The 20,941-nt window shown below is 40.4% G+C and overlaps 3 protein-coding genes across 4 annotated transcripts; 2 read left to right on the forward strand and 1 right to left on the reverse strand.

The window, feature by feature from the left end:
- Window positions 1-59: 59 nt before the first annotated feature.
- ube2kb (ubiquitin-conjugating enzyme E2Kb (UBC1 homolog, yeast)) lies at window positions 60-6,246 on the reverse strand. 2 transcript variants are annotated; one of them, XM_061067508.1, is made up of 8 exons: window positions 6,156-6,246; window positions 5,766-6,053; window positions 4,878-4,971; window positions 4,720-4,778; window positions 3,601-3,683; window positions 3,397-3,496; window positions 2,482-2,610; window positions 60-2,056 (listed from the first exon to the last, which is right to left on the reverse strand). In XM_061067508.1, exons 2-8 carry the CDS (start codon window positions 5,826-5,828, stop codon window positions 1,982-1,984), a joined length of 603 nt encoding a protein of 200 aa, XP_060923491.1. In that variant the 5' UTR covers window positions 5,829-6,053; window positions 6,156-6,246; the 3' UTR covers window positions 60-1,981. The 2 variants fall into 2 exon arrangements, with proteins under 2 accessions (XP_060923491.1, XP_060923490.1); XM_061067507.1 differs by lacking the exon at window positions 6,156-6,246 and having other exon boundaries at window positions 5,766-6,097.
- A 2,237-nt stretch (window positions 6,247-8,483) lies between these two features.
- On the forward strand, window positions 8,484-14,119 carry smim14 (small integral membrane protein 14). Its single transcript, XM_061083559.1, has 5 exons — window positions 8,484-8,661; window positions 10,354-10,449; window positions 11,258-11,306; window positions 11,395-11,555; window positions 11,749-14,119. The coding sequence occupies exons 2-5, from the start codon at window positions 10,375-10,377 to the stop codon at window positions 11,785-11,787; spliced, it is 324 nt and encodes a 107-aa protein (XP_060939542.1). The 5' UTR covers window positions 8,484-8,661; window positions 10,354-10,374; the 3' UTR covers window positions 11,788-14,119.
- A 1,102-nt stretch (window positions 14,120-15,221) lies between these two features.
- On the forward strand, window positions 15,222-20,714 carry map9 (microtubule-associated protein 9). Its single transcript, XM_061095138.1, has 13 exons — window positions 15,222-15,293; window positions 15,409-15,499; window positions 16,914-17,435; window positions 17,513-17,685; window positions 17,804-17,912; window positions 18,012-18,079; window positions 18,185-18,258; window positions 18,363-18,525; window positions 19,097-19,183; window positions 19,284-19,445; window positions 19,532-19,677; window positions 20,274-20,409; window positions 20,595-20,714. The coding sequence occupies exons 1-13, from the start codon at window positions 15,222-15,224 to the stop codon at window positions 20,712-20,714; spliced, it is 1,923 nt and encodes a 640-aa protein (XP_060951121.1).
- Window positions 20,715-20,941: the final 227 nt, after the last annotated feature.

A 20,941-nucleotide genomic window follows, 5' to 3' on the forward strand; every position in this document is an offset into this window, starting at 1 on the left:
GCGTCTGTCTTCACCACTGTGTTGTGTTTATGTGCAGCATTTCAGACACGACAACAAACTTGATTTTCCACTTTTTTAATCAAAGAAACATGACACCGTCACAATAAATAACCATGCTTTTTTTATACTGCTGATGCTTGCTTCCAAGGAAACACAAAAAGGAAAATAAGTCTCAATCCAAATGGAGAAACTGAGATGCAACAGCCCCCTTTTTTTTTATGCCGTCATCGTGCAATATTGTACATAGTGAGAACACCGGGGAGGGGGGGGCCTCTTTTTGTCCTTTCTTTTTCTTACAAAATATAGATCCAGCCATCGATGGTGCGCTCGAGTGATAACGGGACGGCTCTTTATCAAGGATCTGACTATTTACAAGGAAAAGGAGATGGTGTGTGCATTCTATACTTTGACAGTGAACCATTTTTTTTTGTTTCTGGCCTGAAAACACTGGACGTCGAATGAGATGATTGCACGATTAACTCAAAGTGTAGCTGTCGTATGCTGCTGTGTTTGTAGGGACTGAGCTGGAGGTCAAGCAGAAAGGTGATTTTTCTTTTTAAATAAAAAACGGTGGGGAAACACCAACGCCCCACTTTTCTATACTATGCATTAATTTACAGTTCTTTTACCTCAAATCCAATATGTGTGAAAATACTGTGCAGAACAGAGGAGTTCCAGCCTCTTGTACGACTCGGACATCAGTAAAAGACAACCCTCCTTGAGTACTTGATTTGGCTGTGTTTTAAAGCATGTCTGGGAATATAGGGCGATGCCTATATTGCCACAATATATGGCCTAGATTTGTTTGAGTGATTCATGACAAAGCTCTCCCCCCTTACAGATGAGGGGGTGAGCAAAATCTTACTTTGTGCCTATTGTTGAAACTGATTGCTCTAAAAAAACAAACCATCGCAAACTCATCATTCCTGATATTCGGACACATTTCTTCTTGTAGTGTGTCGGATGCATCGGTTCAGAGCAGGAGAGATATCAAATAGCCAAACTAAATACAAAGGCAGCATAGAACATGCTAGGATGACAAAAAGGATCAACAAAAAGGTTGGATTGTGGCGTAGCAGAGAAGGTGACACCTGACGACCTTTACTGCCAGAGCTGGCTGTTACCTCCCGTCCCATTAGGGCCAGGATGTTTGGCTGTGCCACCTCAAATCAATCTTTAAAGAGCAAGACAGAGGGATTTCTCATGGTTCACAAAAGCATAAAAAGATATCTCTTCCATATAACTGCAAACTAGGCATAGTTCATATTTAAAATAATTTGTTTTACAATGCCATGTAAGAAAAAGAAGTATATCCCCATTGTACTTTCAAATTTACACGCGTCTATTTACAGATAACTTTTTTTGTCTGTGTATATCGGAGGATGACTGGGTTGGATCTTTCAAGACTTCTGCCGATGATTGAAGCATCTCTGATACACTGCTCAGGAAATATCTGATACACTGCCCGTGCAGAACACTCTCCAGTCAAGTGACTTTACATCCAGCTAGACCTTTACAGTATTTAAAGTCCATAAGAGAATATTCAAACAAGTTCTGACTTCTGCCTAAGGACTAAAATGTTGATGTACTGTGAGAGCAGTATGCAGGATTTCCTTCCGCTTTTACCCCGAAAAAGAGGCAGTTACTCTTTGCAATATTATGGAAAACACATTTGTGTAAAAGGAATTTCAAGATGCTTCAGAGCTGATATGACTAAAGGGCATGGAAGAGTGGATGTATCTGAACACATGGGATCAGACAGGCAGCAGTGTGGTGAGCATCTTGGCGATTGTGTTACTACCGGTGTTGAGTTTGTAAGTGAACAAACTTGCTGTAAAAGTAGGTTCAGAGTACTGCTGTTGCAAATAGGGTGTTGTCTGTGCAATCCAAAAAAAAGAAAAGGCAATGGTGGAGTGTGCCGGGCAGAAGCTGATGCTGTAAAGACAGGAGTTTGTTTGGGATCCTCACACCTGGCTGGATCTCAATTGCTGAGGAGCAGCTCTGTCGCCGCTTCCACGTCCCAGGACTTTGAGGACAAGGCCGCTATTACTGAATTCTGCATGACAGGGGGGGGAAGAAGAATAAAGAAAGATGTGACCTCGGTCATCTGTAAAAGATGCTGTCAAATAGGGTTTTCTCCATCTACCAGTAATAATTTTGTTTATAAAATTTCAGAAAAGCTTTAAAATCTTAAGTAGAAAAGATCAGAAGTGCAAAGCAACATCTTCAAATGTTTTGTACTGTATGAACAACGTTCCATTACCTTAAAATATTAAAGTTTACTAACACAGAAGACTTAAACTAAACAAGAGGATTCAAAATATACTCAAAACTATTCATCAGTTATCAAAACTTTCTGATCAATTTTGAGGCAATCAACTGATCACTTTTTATCTCAATTCCCAAACAAAAACCCTCCCATTCCCAACCATCATCAACATGAAGTATAACAGTGCAGGAACAACTCATGTGGGTTCTGACCTTATCGAAGCCCATGGCACAGAGTTTGTCTATTTTACGGGTGTATTCAGGACTGGGGACGGGAGCGCCAGCGTAGAAGTGAGACCACAGTCTCGCAGTCTGTTTGAACATTTCTGGGTTCTGCTTAAACTGAGGAGAGAGAGAGAGGAGACAGAGAGCAAGCTGGGTTAAATACAAGTCTGCAACATGTGACGATACAGAGGCACAGACCGCGTTTAAATGTCTGTGACTGACTACGGAAAAACACTGACAAATTTTATTCTACAGAAAGCTCCCCTGTTGTACTCTTGTTCAATTTGTTTACTACAAATGAAATTTAGATAGATTACTTTATTCATCCCCGAAGGGAAATTAAGTTGTCATAGCAGCCGGTATATTTGAATACAATAAAATACGTTACAATAGAATAAAATAAAAAATATTGAGGTAGAAAGAATTAAAACAGAAACACAAGATAAATAGGTGGATAAGGTGCAGTGGCAAGATGATGGTAATAGTACTGATGATATGATGGTAATGTTATTGTTAGACAGTATATAAAGTATATAATATAACATAACATATATTTATATATGATAGTAATTATACCAATATAATAGCAGTATATAATGGCAGCAACAGTATATATAATAATATTAATAACATGTACACATGTATAAATATGTGTATATAGACTTTATATATATAAAGAATATACAGAGAGTATGATATTATATGATATGATATATAGTAGTGGTATAAATATAGGTATTTGACTATACAATAGATAATATAATATACTATGAGTGTAAGAATATGTAGACAGTGTGCAAAAGACAATATTATTGTATAAAATGATATATAATATCAATATGGTTACCATCTGAAACAAACAATGGGCAGTATGTCCACAGGAAAACACAAAACCTCTCTCACCTGATTGGCTACCACTGCATCCTGTGGGTCGTCTGGTTCCGCCGCAGCCAGTAGAGCCTGTAGAGACAGCAGCACGGTCCGCAGCGTCATGGCAGCGGCCCTGAGGGACACAGGTCACAAGTTGAAGCAGATAAGTGAAGGGTGTTCTGTATTTGTTACACCCAGGCATGTAAAGGTCAGAGGGTTCAGACACGTCTCACTCACCACTGGTCCTTTAAAATGTCCAGACATATTGCTCCCGTCACAGAACTGATATTCGGGTGCCAGATCTTACTAATGAAACGCACCTGAGAAAGACACAAGTGGTTATATAGATAAGAAGAGTGAGGTCATGGAAAACAAGGATTTTCAAGCACAGTCATACTGCGAGTCATTTTCTTGTTCTGGTCATATTTTAATAAAATATGATCTATATTAAACAGCTGGGCCTTATAATGGTTATATACATTTACAGTTTTCATGTTACACCATCTTCACCGTGATAGTTGTTGGTTTAAAATGTCCCTTTTGGGTCAGTGCACAATGGTACAAATCAGTCAGTGTCATAAAGGTTTTACTCTCCAGTATTGGTCGTGGCATCAGCCTCCAAAAATCGGTTTCAGCTCTTCAAAACTAACTTTATTATGCATATATATCAATGAAGCAGAGTTAAATAACAAATACTGTGGCCGCTCCCTGATAAGTCAACGTTTACGATCACCTATGTAAAGGTTTGTCTTTGAATCTGCAAGATCAACACCTCATCTGTAACTTTGGAGGTTTATTTCTATGGTGCCAGGACTCTGTTGGATGTTAATTCTTCAATTCACTTAAACTGAAGAATCTATATTGTTTAAGATCCACACATTTTGTAGCTGTAAAATGTTTCCCTATAATATCTCTAACTAACAAACTACTGTAGAAGTGGAGTAACAAATGGCATACAGAAATCTGAATCCTGCTTTCTACGCCCATTCTTCAGCCGACATGTTCCGGTTTTTCAAAAATCAGCATTTCATTGTTTACAAAACCAGAAAAACCTCATTTGTAATGAGGATAACCATGTTCATGGAATAGGCGCCACACGTTGGGAGAGGGATCCCTCACATGTGGCTCTCTCTTTGAGGCTTCTACTAGTTTTCCCCCTGTTAAAAGGGTTGGTAGTTTTTCCTGACTCTTGTTTTAATGACAGAAGATGTAAAACCTTTTTAATACCCATGACACAACGTGTGACTTGTGAATAAGGGCTATACAAAGTAAAAACTGACTGAAGTGATATCGAGTCTAAGACATAGAAATGCGTAATTGAGCAGAGGAGCAGATGGAGAATAACGGATCACATACCTTTGGTGGATTAAAAGGATAGGTTTCTGGGATTTTGATTTCCAGCTGATATCTGCCACCTGGAAAAAAAGAAAGACATGTCGTGTTGGCGTGAGAACTCAGATCATGACCGTGTGGAAGTGAAACACACGTGTCATTGTGCAGCCAGGTGACAGTACCTTCATACGGTGTGTCTGGAGGACCTGCGATCTCCCCCCGCAGCTCCGTGAAGTTCTCGTCCACCAAGTCTACCTTGATCTGGTTTTTACTCGTCTGTGTGTTGGGACAGAGGAGAGGGACACAGTGAAAACACCCTGCTGCTGCTGCGTGTGTGTGTGTGTGTCTTGTGTCAAACATGAAGTCACACACAGATGTGAAGCTGCAGACATTGTTGGCTGCTGAACACACAACAACACTCATCCTCTCCCCTAGAAACACGCCCGTGGGTCGGGGGAGATTCACAGAAAGCGTTCGGGTGTTAGCGTTAGCATCGCAGCTAGCTCCACGGAGGAGACAGTCTGTGGAAAGTTAACTCCAAACCCCACATTAGCCAAACATGGCGGATTGAACAGTCCCTTTACACGGCTCCCACCTAATCCTAAAGAAACTTACGGCTGATACGTGACGAACACGCTCGTTAAGTTGACGAACGCTTTAGCAAAACAACACAAGCTAATGCTAACTGTGGATGAGATGTCAGAAAACACCCTCGGCAGGCTAATGGCTGCTAACCGTAGCTGACACGGCTGGGGTGACGGCACAAGCCGGGTTTATTTATAACGAGTGAGCGGTGTTGTTTGTCGGACACGCCGGGCCTGTGGAGCCACATCCCCGGTGTCTCCTGAACGCACCCGCCCGATATTAACACCAGAGGTCCGGCCACAGCACCGAGAACAAGCTACCAGGCTACGGGCTTGAAGTCGAGGCCTGACCCGCTGCTGCACCGGAGCGAAGGTAGCGGAGATTCCCCCCCCCACCACCCCGACACTTCACGTTTAAATGGAGATGGAACAACGACACGGAAGGAGACAGAACACACCCGGGGAGAGACACACACGGTACCGCACCTCCTCGCTTTTGACAACTTCTTTAAACTCCCTCTTGATCCGCTGGACCGCGATGTTCGCCATGGCTGTGTCCGCTGAGCTGCCGCCGCCGCTGAGCTCCTGCTGCCGCTGCCTGGACGCGATGGACCCGGGGCCTGTCTCCCGGTGGTGTGGGTCGGTGTGTCGGTGGGACCGGTCTGTGGGTGGGACCTGCGAGCTGGTTATGGAGCCTTCCTTTCGCTTTCCCCCGGTTCTACTCTCCTCAGAGGCAGCTGAATGGAGAGGCAGCTGGAACTTTTCACTGGTGACCTGCGGAGAAGAGAACGTGGGTTCAGGGTTTTTTTCAAACTTCACGATTTTTCCTCATCCTCACGCCTTGAAAACAATTAGGTTGTTTCTTTTTTTTCCCACCGCTGCTGTTTAGGGTCAGGATTTAAAATCAAACTGGATTCATTAGGGACCCGAGCAGGAGGCCCTATTGAAATTGTTAGAATTGTGTATTATTATTTCCCTTTGGGGGGCTTTTTCAGGGTCTAGACATGCTCAAAAAGTTATGAAACTTTGCAAGAAATTCAAGGTCTACGCATATTTTAGTATTCTGGAGTAATTTGAATTGGGCGTGGCAAAATGGCTCAGCAGCGCCCCCTGGAAGCAGCCCCTAGGTTTCCCTTCGACCGATCTTCACCAAAATCGGGACACAGGTGTATCGTGACCAGTCATAAAAAAAGTCTCAAGGAGCATTATGAAAAACGCCACCGGAAGCCGGCCATTTTGCATTTAGTGGCAATTTTGGCCATATTCACAATTTTTACTTTGACGACCCAGGTCCTTCATCAGATCAACTTCAAATTGAGACAAGTGCTACAACTGACGGGCCGAGCACACGCATTTCGAAGCCTGTTGCGGTGACTGGAGAGAGAGATCAATGACCAAGCGCACGTCTCACTAATCACGCATTACCTTGCACCCCATCAAGTTGGACCCCATAGTGAAAACTATCTGAATCTAATTTAGTTTTAAAACAAGGCTTACCTTCTTTTGGCAGTAGGTGCTATCATTGTAGCCTACTAGACTAATGACGTCAAAAACACTCTTTCATCTTTGCATCTGAGACATCAAAGTATTAAAACATCACTGCCACTGTGACATTAAAGCAAACTGACAACAGAAAATTATTTGCATAATGAATCCTTTGAAGTGGTCTTTCATATACAGCTCATTTGAGCTTCCTGTAGCCAGCAGGTGGCGCTGTAATGATGAGTCAGTATTGATATGGATCTGATCAGGGCGGGACTGTGAATGTGTGAATGAGGTTTGAGGCTGAAAGAACAATGCACAGAGGAGTATTAGTAAATCCCTCTTTTTTGGCGAATCATCAAAATGTCATGCCACGCCACGATCATACCGTGTGATGAAACAATGTGTACTGAGGTAGTTTATATCTCCATTTTGTTGAGATGACATTCACAGAAGTTGAAGTTGATCTAATGAAAGCCCAAGGACAAGTTCATCAGACTTATTTGCTTGTCATTAAAAAAAGACAAATGCCCCTGACGATTTTTGTACATGTCGGCCAATCTTAGCGTCGGGGCTTCACTTTAGGGGGCGCTAGTCAGTTATTTTGTCACGCCCATTCCTTAAAACCATATAAATATCTTCGGGGGGGGTGCTGTTGTTACACAAATGTATTTTGAGGGAGACTGAAGTATGAACACTGAAGTTGCCGCAATTTCGTGTTTAACGGCTAATTGATGAACTTCGACGCCACGCCACTAATATTGCGTTTGACGAAAAGTCACAGTAAACTTATGCCATAATCTATGTCGTGACACACTTTTGACACAGTTTGACATGCTGGTAGTCAGTGATGAGGAGGAATACTTCCAAGTGTAAGATGTTCCAAAAACATGACATTTTCTGTTTCCACCAGGAGACGCTGTGATTTTAATTAACCATTTCTGTGTAGATGTCTGTGTAGATGTCACCGTGAGCGTAAGCTTTACGCTGGTAATACTCATTCACCTTAATAAACTATTTTTCTTATTTAATTTATAAACCAATAATTCAAATAATTTCTGGATTGCCAAATTATGGAAATTCCTCCTCCAGTTTAACACTTTCCGTGTAGTGTATAACGGTTTATTAACTTAAACATAGACTTTGACAACTGTTATGAGTTTGCAACTTGCACAATGAACAATGTAGCGAGCACACAAGAGAAGAGAGCATCTAAGGTAAGAGTTGCGTTTATTATAAGAATAAAGCAAAGTTTGGTGTTTGAATAAAGACGTTTGCATAATGTTTAAATAACATGTGTTTATAATATAATATCTGTTTCTGTTTCTGTTCAGTCATTATTCAGCTAAAATGTTGGTAAACAACAACATACTTTACAGAATGTTGCAGAACCCAGGTCTTCTACCACTGGCTCCTTACAAATGGAGCCCCCCTACATCCTTGAATCATGTCATATTATAATTAAATGTACAAACCTAATGTCTTGTAGCATTTAGTACCCAAGCAAAGTACAAGTACCTCTAGTTGCTCCGTTTAAACAGCTGTCCAGATGTTGGGAGTCTCCATCGGCCCCTGTGTGTGACGTCAGGCGGCTGGATTGTTTGTTTACTAGGCAGACGTTACAATCGTGCCTCGCTGCGATTGGCTGAAGCCCCGCTCGTCAAACGCGTGGCCCAATAGGACACGTCTAGCCCGCCCCTTTTCACAGGAATGTCCCGGATGTCCGTGGTGAAGAATAGCTGTGCTGCTTCACGTGTATGAAACAAAACACACACACACACACAGGGTCAGTGGACATGTCTGCTGTGCAACGGAGACAGTGAAGAAGCAGCGTCTCCTCCTCTTCATCAGCGGCTCCGACACACACGGTCCAAGTCCCAGGGACATTCACGAACATCCGGTGAGTGCTTTGCCTTCCGGTGCCGCTCGCTGTCTCATCTGTCTCCGATCAGACGTTCATCACAAAGAGGACATGGCTGTGATTCCCTCTGGCTGCAAGGGCTAGGTTAGCACGAAGCTAGTCCGAGCTCGGCTGGTTTCTGTCCACTTCGGTACAGATGTGGATGTGACACATGTCGCACGGCTGCAGGGGTTCGATTCCCGCAGGAGTTCATGTGGGTTTTGTTCGTCACTGTGGAAATATGCAGGCGGTCACTAATGGAAAATATAACCCCCATGTTTTCATATACACAACTGTATCTGTATAACTGAGGCAGAATGTGTGTAAAATGAACGTTTTCTGCACTAAATGGATTTAGTTTGCACACATTAGTTATCTGAATGTGGGATTTTCTTTCAAAAAGAAACCTGTTGTTTATTTTAAGAGACATGACTTTTCCCCCTTTTTATTATATCTACTATAGCTATGATGACAATATCCACATTGTATGTTTAGCATGTTGAGCACAAGCAGAGTGATCAGTGTTTAATTGTGCAAACACCAATCATAGAAACATACAGAAGAAACTACAATAGCATTCAGAAAAGCCCAAGTCCCCTCAAATTCAATCAAGCTGCACCAAATTGTACATCATTCCCCTAAATGTGTTTTTTCATCTAGACCACTTCCTTATTTCCTGCAAAATTGGTGTTATGGTCAGAAAATGCTCTCTCTCACCCCGTTTTAGTGGGCAAGAAAGTGAAACAATTACCTCTGGTTCTGCCCTCTGATCCTTCCTGACCCATAGCACGTCCATACACCAGGTTCTGTGGTAATCTGTCCAGTAGGTTGTGCTTAATCCTGCTGACTAACAGACAAACCAGCAACAAAAACAAACTCCTTGGTGGAGGTTGTAAATAGCTGCGAGAGATTGTGTTTGGAATGTTGAGGAGGAGCAGAGTGATCATATCTGTTCGGCCACTAACCTCAGAAATAAACAGAAGCAATTTACAGCAGCCTTTATTTGTTATTCAAATTGTAAATGTGTGTTTAATTTTCTTATCGTCAAGCGAGACAAAAATGGGACCAGAGCTGATTGAGGTGATACTGGTCTAGATCAGTGTGCCCATTGGTACATGTCACTGTGACATCTCTCCATCATCAGAGTCACTGATGAAAGTACTAGTGTAATATCACAACAAATGAAAAATCAACCAGGGGGTCGTTTCTATTGAGGAGAGCCACTTATCCAGAACACGACACTGTACTTCCTGGGGTCCTCAGAAAGACACCCACCATGTTTGAAGTTAATCAGTTGAGTGGATGTCAAGAAAATTGAAGGACAGAAGAGAAGTATCTGGATGAATTAACCAGGACAAACCTAAACAAGTTATTTATGTATTTATTCCATTTGATTGTGCAAAACTGATGCAACATATAGTGTTGAATGGCACACTTAGACTTATGGTTCAGCTCAACATGCCCTGCAACAGCTGGAAACAAATATATGTTGTATATAAATGCTGTTTGAAAAAAACCAACAGGATTACTCACAGGAACACACAGGGGTACAGTCACAGAGTCTAAAGCCTGTCATAACTGAGCAGTCTCCTTCCCCTCATCTGTGAGACGACAACAGAGCACAGCGTCAGCGTTAGCTTTCTCTCAATTGTTCTCGTTCGTCCTAGTCTAATACAGCACCTTTGTTCCAAGGTGGACTCCGTCTGGTGAGACATGGCAGAGGGCGACTTTGACCCTTGTGAGTGCATCTGCACACAGGAGTACGCTATGAGACGTCTCATCAACCTGGTAAGTAATGGAAGATATGCAGATACTTTCACTGCAAATCTAAGTGACTCTTGTAACAGAGTTGAGGTGCACAGACAGGTCAAAGTATTTCAAGTATGCACGGTGCAGTGAGAATATCTCCTGCTGAAGTCCAGAGAGGGGAGAACAGAGATTAACAGTGAGGAGGTAAAGCAGAAGACTAGAGAAGCAGGGGAGAGGGAAGTGAAAACCTGCCGAGTGACGCTGAGCCGGCATATCCTGGTTCCTGCTCAGTGTTTGTCTTGAGAACCTATCAGCTCTTTCGCTCTGTTGCACTTGTCTTTATCAGGCTTGAATTGTTCTCTGGATCCTTTTAATAGAAAGCAGGTTGTAAAAGATGTTAATCTAAAACGAGTTTCTAGGTGTATTGAAGATTACAGCCTGCAGTCATGTTGTGTCAGTTTCCAGGTGACCTCATTGGCTCTTTGTGGACAGGTGTAACTTGCAAAGGGTGTTGTCCAAATACTTAACCAAATAACTTTGCACCACAGCTCCCAGTATTTTGTCGGTACGTGGCAGACCTGGTTTTGCACCATCCACATGTGAACAAGTGCTGTAAAATAAGCTCTGAGTGGATCTTGTGAGTCTCATGTAATAAACTCTTTAGGTATGGGTCACAAAGTTTTATTAGCTGTGTGTTTACAATCAAGCCATCTGTGAGATCTCTCTCCAGATGAGGGCAGTGCAAACCAGAGTAAATAGTGCAGTCACTAAAGTCAATAGTTTAAAAGTGAATGTTCTTTTTCCGGTTGATCTGTTGTCATATACTTTGTTCCTTCTGTTTTTTCAGCTGAGGCAATCTCAGTCGTACTGCACAGACACTGAATGTCCTCAGGAATGTATGTATGACCAGCTCTTCATGTATTTCACGCTTGAAATAATAGTGTAAGTGACATGTGTGACATATGAAGGTGTGTTTGTGTTCAGTGCCAAGTCCCAGCGGGCCGCTCGGAGGGGGAGGAGGAGGGGACCTGATCCTCCCCATGGTAATGATGGGATGGGTGGTCGTGGCTCTGGTCCTGTTCCTGCTGCGTCCATCTAGTCTCAGGGGACCACGTTCCACAGGCAAACCCACGGGACCCCACAATGTCAGTACTGATCACACTCTTTTATATCATCTATGTGTATACTTGTATATGTCTAGAAGTTGCGTCCAGTATTTGATGTATGTCTCAGACTCTGCACATGTATATATATTTTCAAAATAATTTGATTTGTACCATCAAGGATGCTCACTTGTTTTTATTAGACACATTTAACATCTGTTTGACTTTGGTACAGAGCGATGGAAGGGAGCCCCCAGCACCTCCCATTGACTAGCAGTGGAGCCAGACAACCATGACTCCTCCACCTGCTCTGACTGGAAGTGCACAGTTATCTGCTATCTGTGACCAAGACAGCGCCATCTCCCTGTCCCTTCATACCGATATCTTTAGCCTTTTTTTCGAACTGCTCAGCGTTGTTGGGTAAATCTGTCTTTGATTCTTGTTAGTAGATCCCGACTGATACTCGGTTGATAAAGCGTTTGATGATATAATGATCAATATTCAATTCTTACTCAATAACACAACATGAACCATTGTGACAGTTATTTTTCAGCTTTGGTCTTTTTTTTAAATCGTCATAGAAACTTTCATAATAACCAAAAAACATATAATCTTATTACAAAAACTTAAATTGAAAGAAAGTTAGTTTTGCATATCTTCTGACATACGTATGTTAGTACAATGTACCAGATAATATTGGTCAACAATATCAGCATGTTTATGAATCAGTTGGGTTCTACATTGTACCTCAACATACCTTTAATCAGGAGGTGTGGCAGACTTCTGTGTCGATCCCAGATCTAAGACTGATCCTCAAACAACTGAGATGTGAGATGAAGGCATGTGTCTCACGGGATGCGGGTTGAAAAGGGAGGTAGCAGTGTATTTTTGGTGGGCGGATAAATTGATGTTTGGCTGAGTTATGAAGGGTCACGGGTCCTTTACATTCTCTGAAACATTCCTCTAATTCCACTTGAAAGTCTTTGCACAGTGCCAGTAGTGATGTCATATCCCATTTCACAGCACATTCAAACCAGCACAAGTAACTCTGGGTCAGGATTTAGTTTTCAAATAACATAACACATTGATTTTAATGTAACACCTTCTTTTGTCTTTTCATCCAGTCTACAAGATCACCTGAAAATAGCAGACTGGTGCAGGTGAAAACGCTATGAGAGTGGTGAGAGTGAACAAAACAGAAAAGTTTTCAACCAAACAGCTAAAAAATGAAACTCTTTAAATTGAAAGGGAGCTGTAGATTCAGGGGATAATTCTGTGTATGTTCATCACTACAACAAACCCCTCACAGTCTTCACGTTTTCATTTGATACATTTATATCATAGAAACACTAGAGCCACTTTAAGTATCTGATTATTTGATGCACAAAATAGTTTTTCCCTTTCACTCTCATTTTCAGGCAAACAGGGTTTAATGGGTCTCTTAATTGTAACACTAAAATCAGCACAAGCAAAATCAGTTTTAACCATGAAGATAATCTGTGTACTGGAATACTTTTGTTGATAAATTAAGAAAATGATTATTGTATACTGACGTATCATTTTTATTAGCACTTTTGCTGCGGTATCTTGATTGTGAAGGTGTATTGAAAGATGAAGGCCTGTTCTTCTTCTCAGCAGTTTGTGATTACTGGGAGCGATCCATAGTTTATACTTCATAAATATACGTCAAACCAGTAGAAAGGATAGAAACGAGAAGATGCATTATCAAACTGTGCCAATGTCACGTGCCCATCTTAGAGAACAGCTTTTTGTGACTGGACCATAATATTTTAGGTCAGATTTATTTTAGATTCATGTCAGGGACAATAAAATCATCTGCAGCTGGATTTTCTGAGACTTTTTCTGTTTTTAGCATGGTTTATGTTACAGGGTTATTTTATCTTACATCTGTAAATCTTGTTCTAAAGCTGCTCTGCTTAATTAGTTATTGATTTTACATCTATATGACTTTAATGGAGGTGTTTCAGTTAAAGGTGAAGTGAACAGAATAATAGAAACCCCTTAATGCACCAACACACTCATATGGGTGCGCGTGTACAACAGTGCAACAGCAACATAAACTGAAGCCTCAAAGTTTTGGGCTTTGAAACAATCTTAAGATAGATTTTCTGTTTTTTTTGTCACTGTATTATATGAAGGTCTGTTATGCCCCAGTCACGGGAACATTGTTGATATTGTGTATCTCGGTCTTACTCTCCATCGTATGATATCAGAAATTAGTGTCTTTTGAATCTGGCCATGAACTGGAACAACTGTGGGATCCCAACTTTCTTCAGTGGCTGGCTACTCTTCATTTTCAAGTCAATTTCTTTTGTTTTTTGATAGATATTTCTAGACTTTGGGGCTTTCTTTCTAGACTCAGATATGACAGGGAGGAGATAGAGGGAAAATCTTCGACAAACCACAAGTAGTCATAAATACAGAAGGGGGAAGCCCATGGGGAAGTAAATGGTTGAGATGAACACCTGGATGATCTGGTATCAGAGGAGATCTTGATTTACACTGTCAATCTTGAAGAGTAAAAGGGCTTCAACTATGCACTTTTCCTATAACAAAACAAAAAATAAAATAAAAAATCAGTCTTACTTTCTGCCTGTGTTTTTGTTTTTGGATCCCTGCATCCATTAAAGCAGACATACACAATGTTAGTGAGCAATATTATTCTCTGCAATTGTTTTTCAAAGCATTACACCGTAGAGTTTAGAGTAAGAGCAGTGGTGAAATGTAACTAAGAATAGTTACTCTTGTTAGTCTACTTAAGTACATTTGAACACTTTAAGCTTTTACACATAAAACCTGTTACACAAAAAGGAGCATAATGCATTACAAATAGCAGTCCACTAATGTAGTGCATCATGTTAAACTTTTGACTTTGCTCGTAACAGCTGATAAACAATTGCGATGGTATTTTTTACTCTGTTAACTCTCTTACATTACAATCTCACATATCTTGGGCTGTCATGTAAACTGACCAAGTAGGCTATATTTGATCAAATACTCAATTTGAGTACAATTTTCCCTTCTACTTCTTATTCTAGAGGTAGGCTGTATATTGTACTTTTGGCACACCTGCATTTATTAAACAATTCAAGTTCCTGTTTAAATATGAAATAGAATCAACAGGCAGATGACGATGATAAAATTAGGAAGATAACAATGTATTGCTCCAAAGAGGAAGATTCAGAGGCTTGTATAAGTGTATGAAATAATTAGACCCACCTTTATCACATGCCAAATTAAACGGATGTAATATATAAATAATTATAAATTTGATACTTTGAATTTATTTTTATGCTAATCATTTTATATGATATTTATGCTTGACTTTAATGTTTTAAACTGCTTGACCTTTAATTTATGTTTGACTTTAATGTCTCTCTAACTGATTTGGTTTGCGCATGCGCAGAGCTAAGGCGGGTTTCCCTGGGTTACCATCAACAAGTCCGTTAGCTTGCTAAGCTAGGTCAACGTGTCTTTGGGTAATACCGCTTTTAAAGCTGTATTTTGCGTCGTGGACCCCACAACAATCCGATGTGACGGTCGGTGAAGGACACAGTTAGACATGCTGGCAGCCGGAGACCCTTATCGTTACTATCTGCTTGTTACCATGGAATTGGCGAACGGTAGCTAATGCTAACGCTAACGCTAATGTGAGTAAACAACAGGAGAGTGGGTGAAGTTTCCAGGATGACAGACCAAGAGGTCAGGACACTGGCTTACGCGAAAAGCCCGAAAACGTCGAGAAGAACAACATTCCAGGTAAAACGAACAAACCCCCTTTTTGTGAACTCACACAGAGAACTTCCGGAGAGAGAGGAGCAGGTTCAGCCCTGTGGAGGTTTCTCATGTCTGCCTTAAATGATTTCGTTTAAAGGATGAACTTCAGGCTGCTGTCTCTGCCAGAGCCAACAAAACAACCACAGATCACTTGTCCTACTCGGATGACTTTGATGAGGATGAAGATGGTGAGATGACACAGCATCAATATAGTAGTGCCTTTGTTTTCATTCTGTTTGAGTATGACTAATGAAACTCAGGGTGTCTCATTGCTTCCTCCTCATCTTTCTTTGTTCTTACCCTCTGGGTTTAAAACAACACTGTGGAGAAGTTAATCAATCAAATTTTATTAGTTTAGCCCACATTCATAAATCCCAATTTGTCTCATACGGCTTAACAAGATGCAACATTCTCTGCCGTTGAGCCTCAACATGTGTGAGAAGCAACTACAAAACTCATTTTAAAAACATGGAAACCTGAGAGTGAGCCACACATCAACAGATCACAATATTTACAACATTCATGAGAAAAACAGTGTCTCACATGAATGGAGAGGTTAGTCATTGTTTAAAGTCTTTATACAAAATAAAAGGTCTGACGGAGATGAAGTATTGCCAATAATGGTAGTATACGTAGTAGGGACGGGAATCGGCAGGGACCTCCCGATACGATACTATCACGATACTCACGATACAAGTATTGCGATTCGATATTACGATTTCCTGGGATTTCTTTTGGTAATTTTTTTTTGGAAATACTGGACCATGGAAAAATGTTGAATCATACCTTCAAATACAACACAGTCAAATTCACTTAGAGCTTTACCGGTTTTATTTCAAATATTAACATTAACTTAATGACTGCCGGGCAGCCAATAGAGAAAATATATAAAAATGTGCCCTATTATTGTATAGCCCCAGTCAACTGCACACAAACTGACAGATTAAGAAATGTATGCCACTTAGGCTACTTTTAAACAATAAATAAAAGGATAATTAAATAGAATGGATAAAAGTTTACTTAAAATATAAACTTTGAAATAAACAAAAAGTAGGCTACTGTTGTTTGCATGTAGGCGATACAAAGCTAGTGCTTGGGTATGTTTAGATTCTTGTACAAAAACAAGAGCTGGTCAACATGCTCTAGGGTGATGTTGCTCCCCCCATATATCCCCCCCGGTATAAACCAATAAATATGTTTTAAAAAAAAAAAAAAAAAATTATTTAAAAAAAAAAATCGATTTGGGAGGCAGCGTGGCGATTTAAAATCGTCATTGACAAGAATCGCGATTTGTAACTGAATCGATTTTTCCCCCCATCCCTAATATGTAGGCAGGCGTATTTTATATCTAAGCAATCTAGTTTTAACCATAAGCCCCAATTAGATGCCACCACAATCCACTACCTATGATAGATGATCCAAGTTAGGTCACCACCGTCCATGACAACGAAAAGCATCAAATCCGCACATTTGAGAAGCTGTTAGAGAAGAGGAAATAGAAAGAGAAGCCAATCAATTTTGTTGATCAGCTCACCAAGGAATTGACTCTCAGTTGCAGCTCTACATCTGTTCTGTAATGCACTAATCTTCTATTTGTCACAGATTTTTTGAATCAACTCCTCATATCAAGAAAAAAAAAGACGGATGCATTTAAGGCCGGGAAATCTAAAGCGAACACAAACAACACCTTTGACCTTTCCGACGATAAAGACAAACCTGGGAAAACCAAGAGAGTTTCATTCCTGAAGAGCAAGAGAATCAGCTTTTCCTCAGGGGACGCGTCAGAGTCACGAGAAAACGAGCAACCGGACTCCTCTGTCGTTGGAGATTACAATCATAATAACTTGTTTCCCTCACAACACTCAACAAGTGACAGCAAATATGACACACGGAGTGAAAACATTGTTGTGGAGCCTGTCGATCCCCAAACCCCAAGAGAGAGCCGGAGTAAATCTCTCTCATACCAAACCTCAGATGATCTTCTGGACATGCCTCTGCCTTTACCATCCGACGGCAGCGTGACGGAAACTCCAGGTCCTGAGGAGAAGAGCAACACTTTTCTGGAAGAAATATCCCAGACTCCAAATTTGTCAGGACCTGACATCAAACACGTGCCTTCAGCAGGTCTGTGTAGACTGATTTACAAGCCATGCAAGTAACTGTCAGTGCAGATTTTAAACGTATTTTTCCCCATTATTCAGATATTCCTACCGAGAGGGATCCACCCAAACCCAAACCAAGACAACGGACTGTGGGATTAATCTCTCACGCTGTAGAGAAGACGCCTGAGGAAAGTGAATCTCAGGATCTGAGCCGGCCCCAGACGTCCTCTGCATCCATCCCCCTCTCCTCTGGAGCGTCCAGCACCAGTGCAGTGAGGAGCTGTAGTCCGCATGTGTGTGACTCATTGCCTGATTTTCAGCATTTTAGGTTTCAGGGTATAAATGATGGTTTTCTTATAGAAGCTTGTTTGTTGTCTTGTGTCATCGTAGTGGACAGAAGATGATCGCACTATTTCACATAGCCTCAGCAAATCGTCTTCGAGTAAGAGTGAGCCGTCACAGCTCCTTTCCAAGTCCACTACTGATTCTGAATCCAGAGGTATGGATGAACGTAGCATATTCAACACAATAAACTTGTATTATTCCCTTATTGTTTTTTAAATCATTGATCCTCTTTGATACTTAATATCTGTTTCAGGTGATTTTATTTCTGACGACAACAAGGGTCGGGATGGAAAGTACTCTACATTTCTCGAAGAATTTCATGTGAGACAGTCTACATGGTGCCCTTTGCATTAGCCTCATATCAGACATACTCTGCCTCTTATTCTTATTATTTTTTGTTTATTACATCTGTGTGTTTTGTTTCAGGATAATTTTGGAGATCAATCCAATCATTCTGTAGCTCAACTCTCTGACACTCAGGAAAAGTTATTTGACACCAGGTATCTCATTCTCTCCAAGCTATAACAATCAATACACACTTCTTCATGGATAAAACAGGATAATAACTTAACTGACATTTTTTCCTTTTATGAATTTAAATTAGGACTTCAAGTTCAAACTCAAAGATTACTCAGAGGTGTCCGAGTGCCTGCTCCAGAAAAGTGGAATCAAAGTATTTGGGATCTCTCAAAGTTCTGGACCGCAAGGTGTCGCTACAAGAGTCTCACCCAGAAACAGCAGATTCACTCAGAGCAGCCGTTTACCAGGTCAGTGTCATAATGAACTCACTAGTATTACTAGTATTATGTTGGATTTAAGGTTTTATTATATTATTCTTAATGTGGTCCAGAGGAATGTATTCTGAAAAATAAACCTCGCTTCAAAATAATGCACTTTTCCCCTTTGTATAAAAACGAGAAGAACATTTTTAAAGGGTTGCATGTCCAGGAAAGCAGAAATCAGCCATCACTTGTATTGCAGCTCTTTTCATCGTATCATCGATATTTGTATTCTTCCAGTTTTGTGTCTTTCGCGGGTTAGAAACATCATCAACTCGCCCACTTGCTGTGAATTTCCGAGAATATTTCCTGCTGTATTCTCATATGGTCTCACTCATTTTACCAGGGAGAATGCAGGCAAAGTTCTGGAAAATATATGCAGCAACTGATTTTGCCGTATGTGTTTTCACTTACAGCCCTTTTGGAACATTTCAGGAAAATGTCTGGACTTCACTACGTGTCTGAAAGCAGCTACAGTTGTGTTGATGTGTGTTTTATACAATGGTTGTTTATATCAATTGAGGACATCAAAGGTAAAATCCCTCTCTACTCTTACCAGGAATGGCTTAAAAAGAAAAAGGAAAAGTCACAAGGGAACATGCAACTAAAGAAGAAAGAGCAACTCCTCCAAGAACAAAAGAAAAAGGTGAACCATTACAGTGCAACATACCATCTCTAAAGATTAAAAGAAGTACATGGTTGTTACTAATAAATGCATACATATCATCTTTCTTAAAAATAAATAGGAAGAAGAAGCAAAAAAGGGCGATGCTCTTGCATCATATGAGGCTTGGAAGGAAGGGAAAGCAGAGAGTCTTAAAGCAAAAGCCAAAGAAAAGCAAGATAAGATGAGAAAAGAGCAGAGAGCGACTGAAGACACAGAAGAAAAGAAACACTCTGCTAAGCAGGTATGTCACTGATATGTTGTGTGTATTTTTCTAAAGGATGTAAAAACCATTGGGAATATGAATTATTTATCTTATAATCACTGCAGGTGTTTGACAAATGGAAACAGGAGCAAGATCATCTGCTTGAAGAAAAGTACAGAAAACAGAAAGAAGCTGAAGATAAACTTCAGCTAAAAAAGCAAACAAAGGAGGAGGAAAGAAAGAGAGAGAGTATTTCTGCTTTTTCTAGGTGGTGAGTGTTGACCCTGTTATTTTTTTATGAAGTGATGAAATAGTCGTTTTGTAATCAGATTATTAGGGCCACTTAAACAAGATATTTCAAGAATAAAGTCGTAGCACAGGTTCTCCTAGCGGCTTGTTTCCTAAAAAAGTAAAAGTATGCTTTTTTTCATATTAAATTAGGACTTAAGTCATGTAATATTATGACATTTTTCTTAATCACGTTATTATTCTTGTGACATGATATAAATAAAAAACATATAAATTGGCCCTAATACTTGACCTCTATTGATATAAAGTGTGTTTTTCAATCTTATTTAAAACCAAATCCATTGCCTTATTTGTCTTGATTTGAATCATTTTAATTGGGCTCTGTAAGTTAATATTGTCACATTCCCAGAATAGAGGTTGTGTCAAAAAGCTTCATACACAGAACAAGCCTGTGTCCATTTTTATCTATTTGGAAGTGGAAATCATTAACCACTAGGTGGCAGCCAAAGCTCGATGTTAAGCCATGTGTGATCCATCAATATGTAATGAAAACATGAGCAGTGAAATGAGCTTCCTCTTGAACTGTTGTCATTGTAACTTTTCCTGGAAATGATGAAGGTCTGATAAGAAGAAAGATGTTATTCAAGAAAAAGTCACCATCGCGCGAAAAGAAGTTAGAAACAAAGCAGAGGAGGAACGATACATGAAAGAAGAGAGGGATAAAATGGCTTTGGAGATGTATGAAAGCTGGCTGGTGAGTAGAATTACCTGAGATACCTGGGATTTAGGGCATCCATTGTACTGCTGCTTCTTTGTTTTTGTGACGGTTGGTATCACTTTTTAGTTTTCTTTGATCTGCTAGTATTTAAAGAGGCGCTTGTGGTGGTGGAGTGTGGGGAAATCTTTATATTTATTTTCACTGATTTTCTTTCCCAACAGGTAAGAAAAGATCTAGAACAGAAGAGACAGAGAGAAGAAAGACGGATAAAAGCAATCCTCCGAGACAGTCCTCCTCCACCGTGGAGCCCTCCTAATAAAACCATAGGATTTCGAAAATAGCATTTAAAATGTAACATCTCAGGAAGAATATCTGTAGATGTTGTGTTGCATTTTTTGTTGATTTTTGTATCAAAAAGTTTGTTTTTAAACAGAGCTGATGGCAGCTGTTGAATTTTATATTATTTGCAGGTGTTTCGGGCTCAGGTGCATTAGTCAGCAGCTCTTGTAAAAGTTAATTCTTCATTCTATTTCATTTAATATTGTTAAAGCACATCCAGGGTCAATCA

The sequence above is a fragment of the Limanda limanda genome, chromosome 2 (genome assembly GCF_963576545.1).
Source record: "Limanda limanda chromosome 2, fLimLim1.1, whole genome shotgun sequence".
NCBI lineage: Eukaryota > Metazoa > Chordata > Actinopteri > Pleuronectiformes > Pleuronectidae > Limanda > Limanda limanda.

Excerpts from the sequence above, each read along its gene's own strand:
- ube2kb (XM_061067508.1), bottom strand. The coding sequence starts at position 5,828 with ATGGCGAACATCGCGGTCCAGCGGATCAAGAGGGAGTTTAAAGAAGTT. Across the intron at positions 4,972-5,765 it reads AAGTTGTCAAAAGCGAGGAG|ACGAGTAAAAACCAGATCAA; the intron begins GTGCGGTACCGT and ends CCCAACACACAG. Across the intron at positions 4,779-4,877 it reads TCCAGACACACCGTATGAAG|GTGGCAGATATCAGCTGGAA; the intron begins GTACTGTCACCT and ends CTTTTTTTCCAG.
- smim14 (XM_061083559.1), top strand. The coding sequence starts at position 10,375 with ATGGCAGAGGGCGACTTTGACCCTTGTGAGTGCATCTGCACACAGGAG. Across the intron at positions 10,450-11,257 it reads TGAGACGTCTCATCAACCTG|CTGAGGCAATCTCAGTCGTA; the intron begins GTAAGTAATGGA and ends CTGTTTTTTCAG. Across the intron at positions 11,556-11,748 it reads AACCCACGGGACCCCACAAT|AGCGATGGAAGGGAGCCCCC; the intron begins GTCAGTACTGAT and ends ACTTTGGTACAG.
- map9 (XM_061095138.1), top strand. The coding sequence starts at position 15,222 with ATGACAGACCAAGAGGTCAGGACACTGGCTTACGCGAAAAGCCCGAAA. Across the intron at positions 17,686-17,803 it reads GAGCGTCCAGCACCAGTGCA|TGGACAGAAGATGATCGCAC; the intron begins GTGAGGAGCTGT and ends GTGTCATCGTAG. Across the intron at positions 18,080-18,184 it reads CATTTCTCGAAGAATTTCAT|GATAATTTTGGAGATCAATC; the intron begins GTGAGACAGTCT and ends GTTTTGTTTCAG.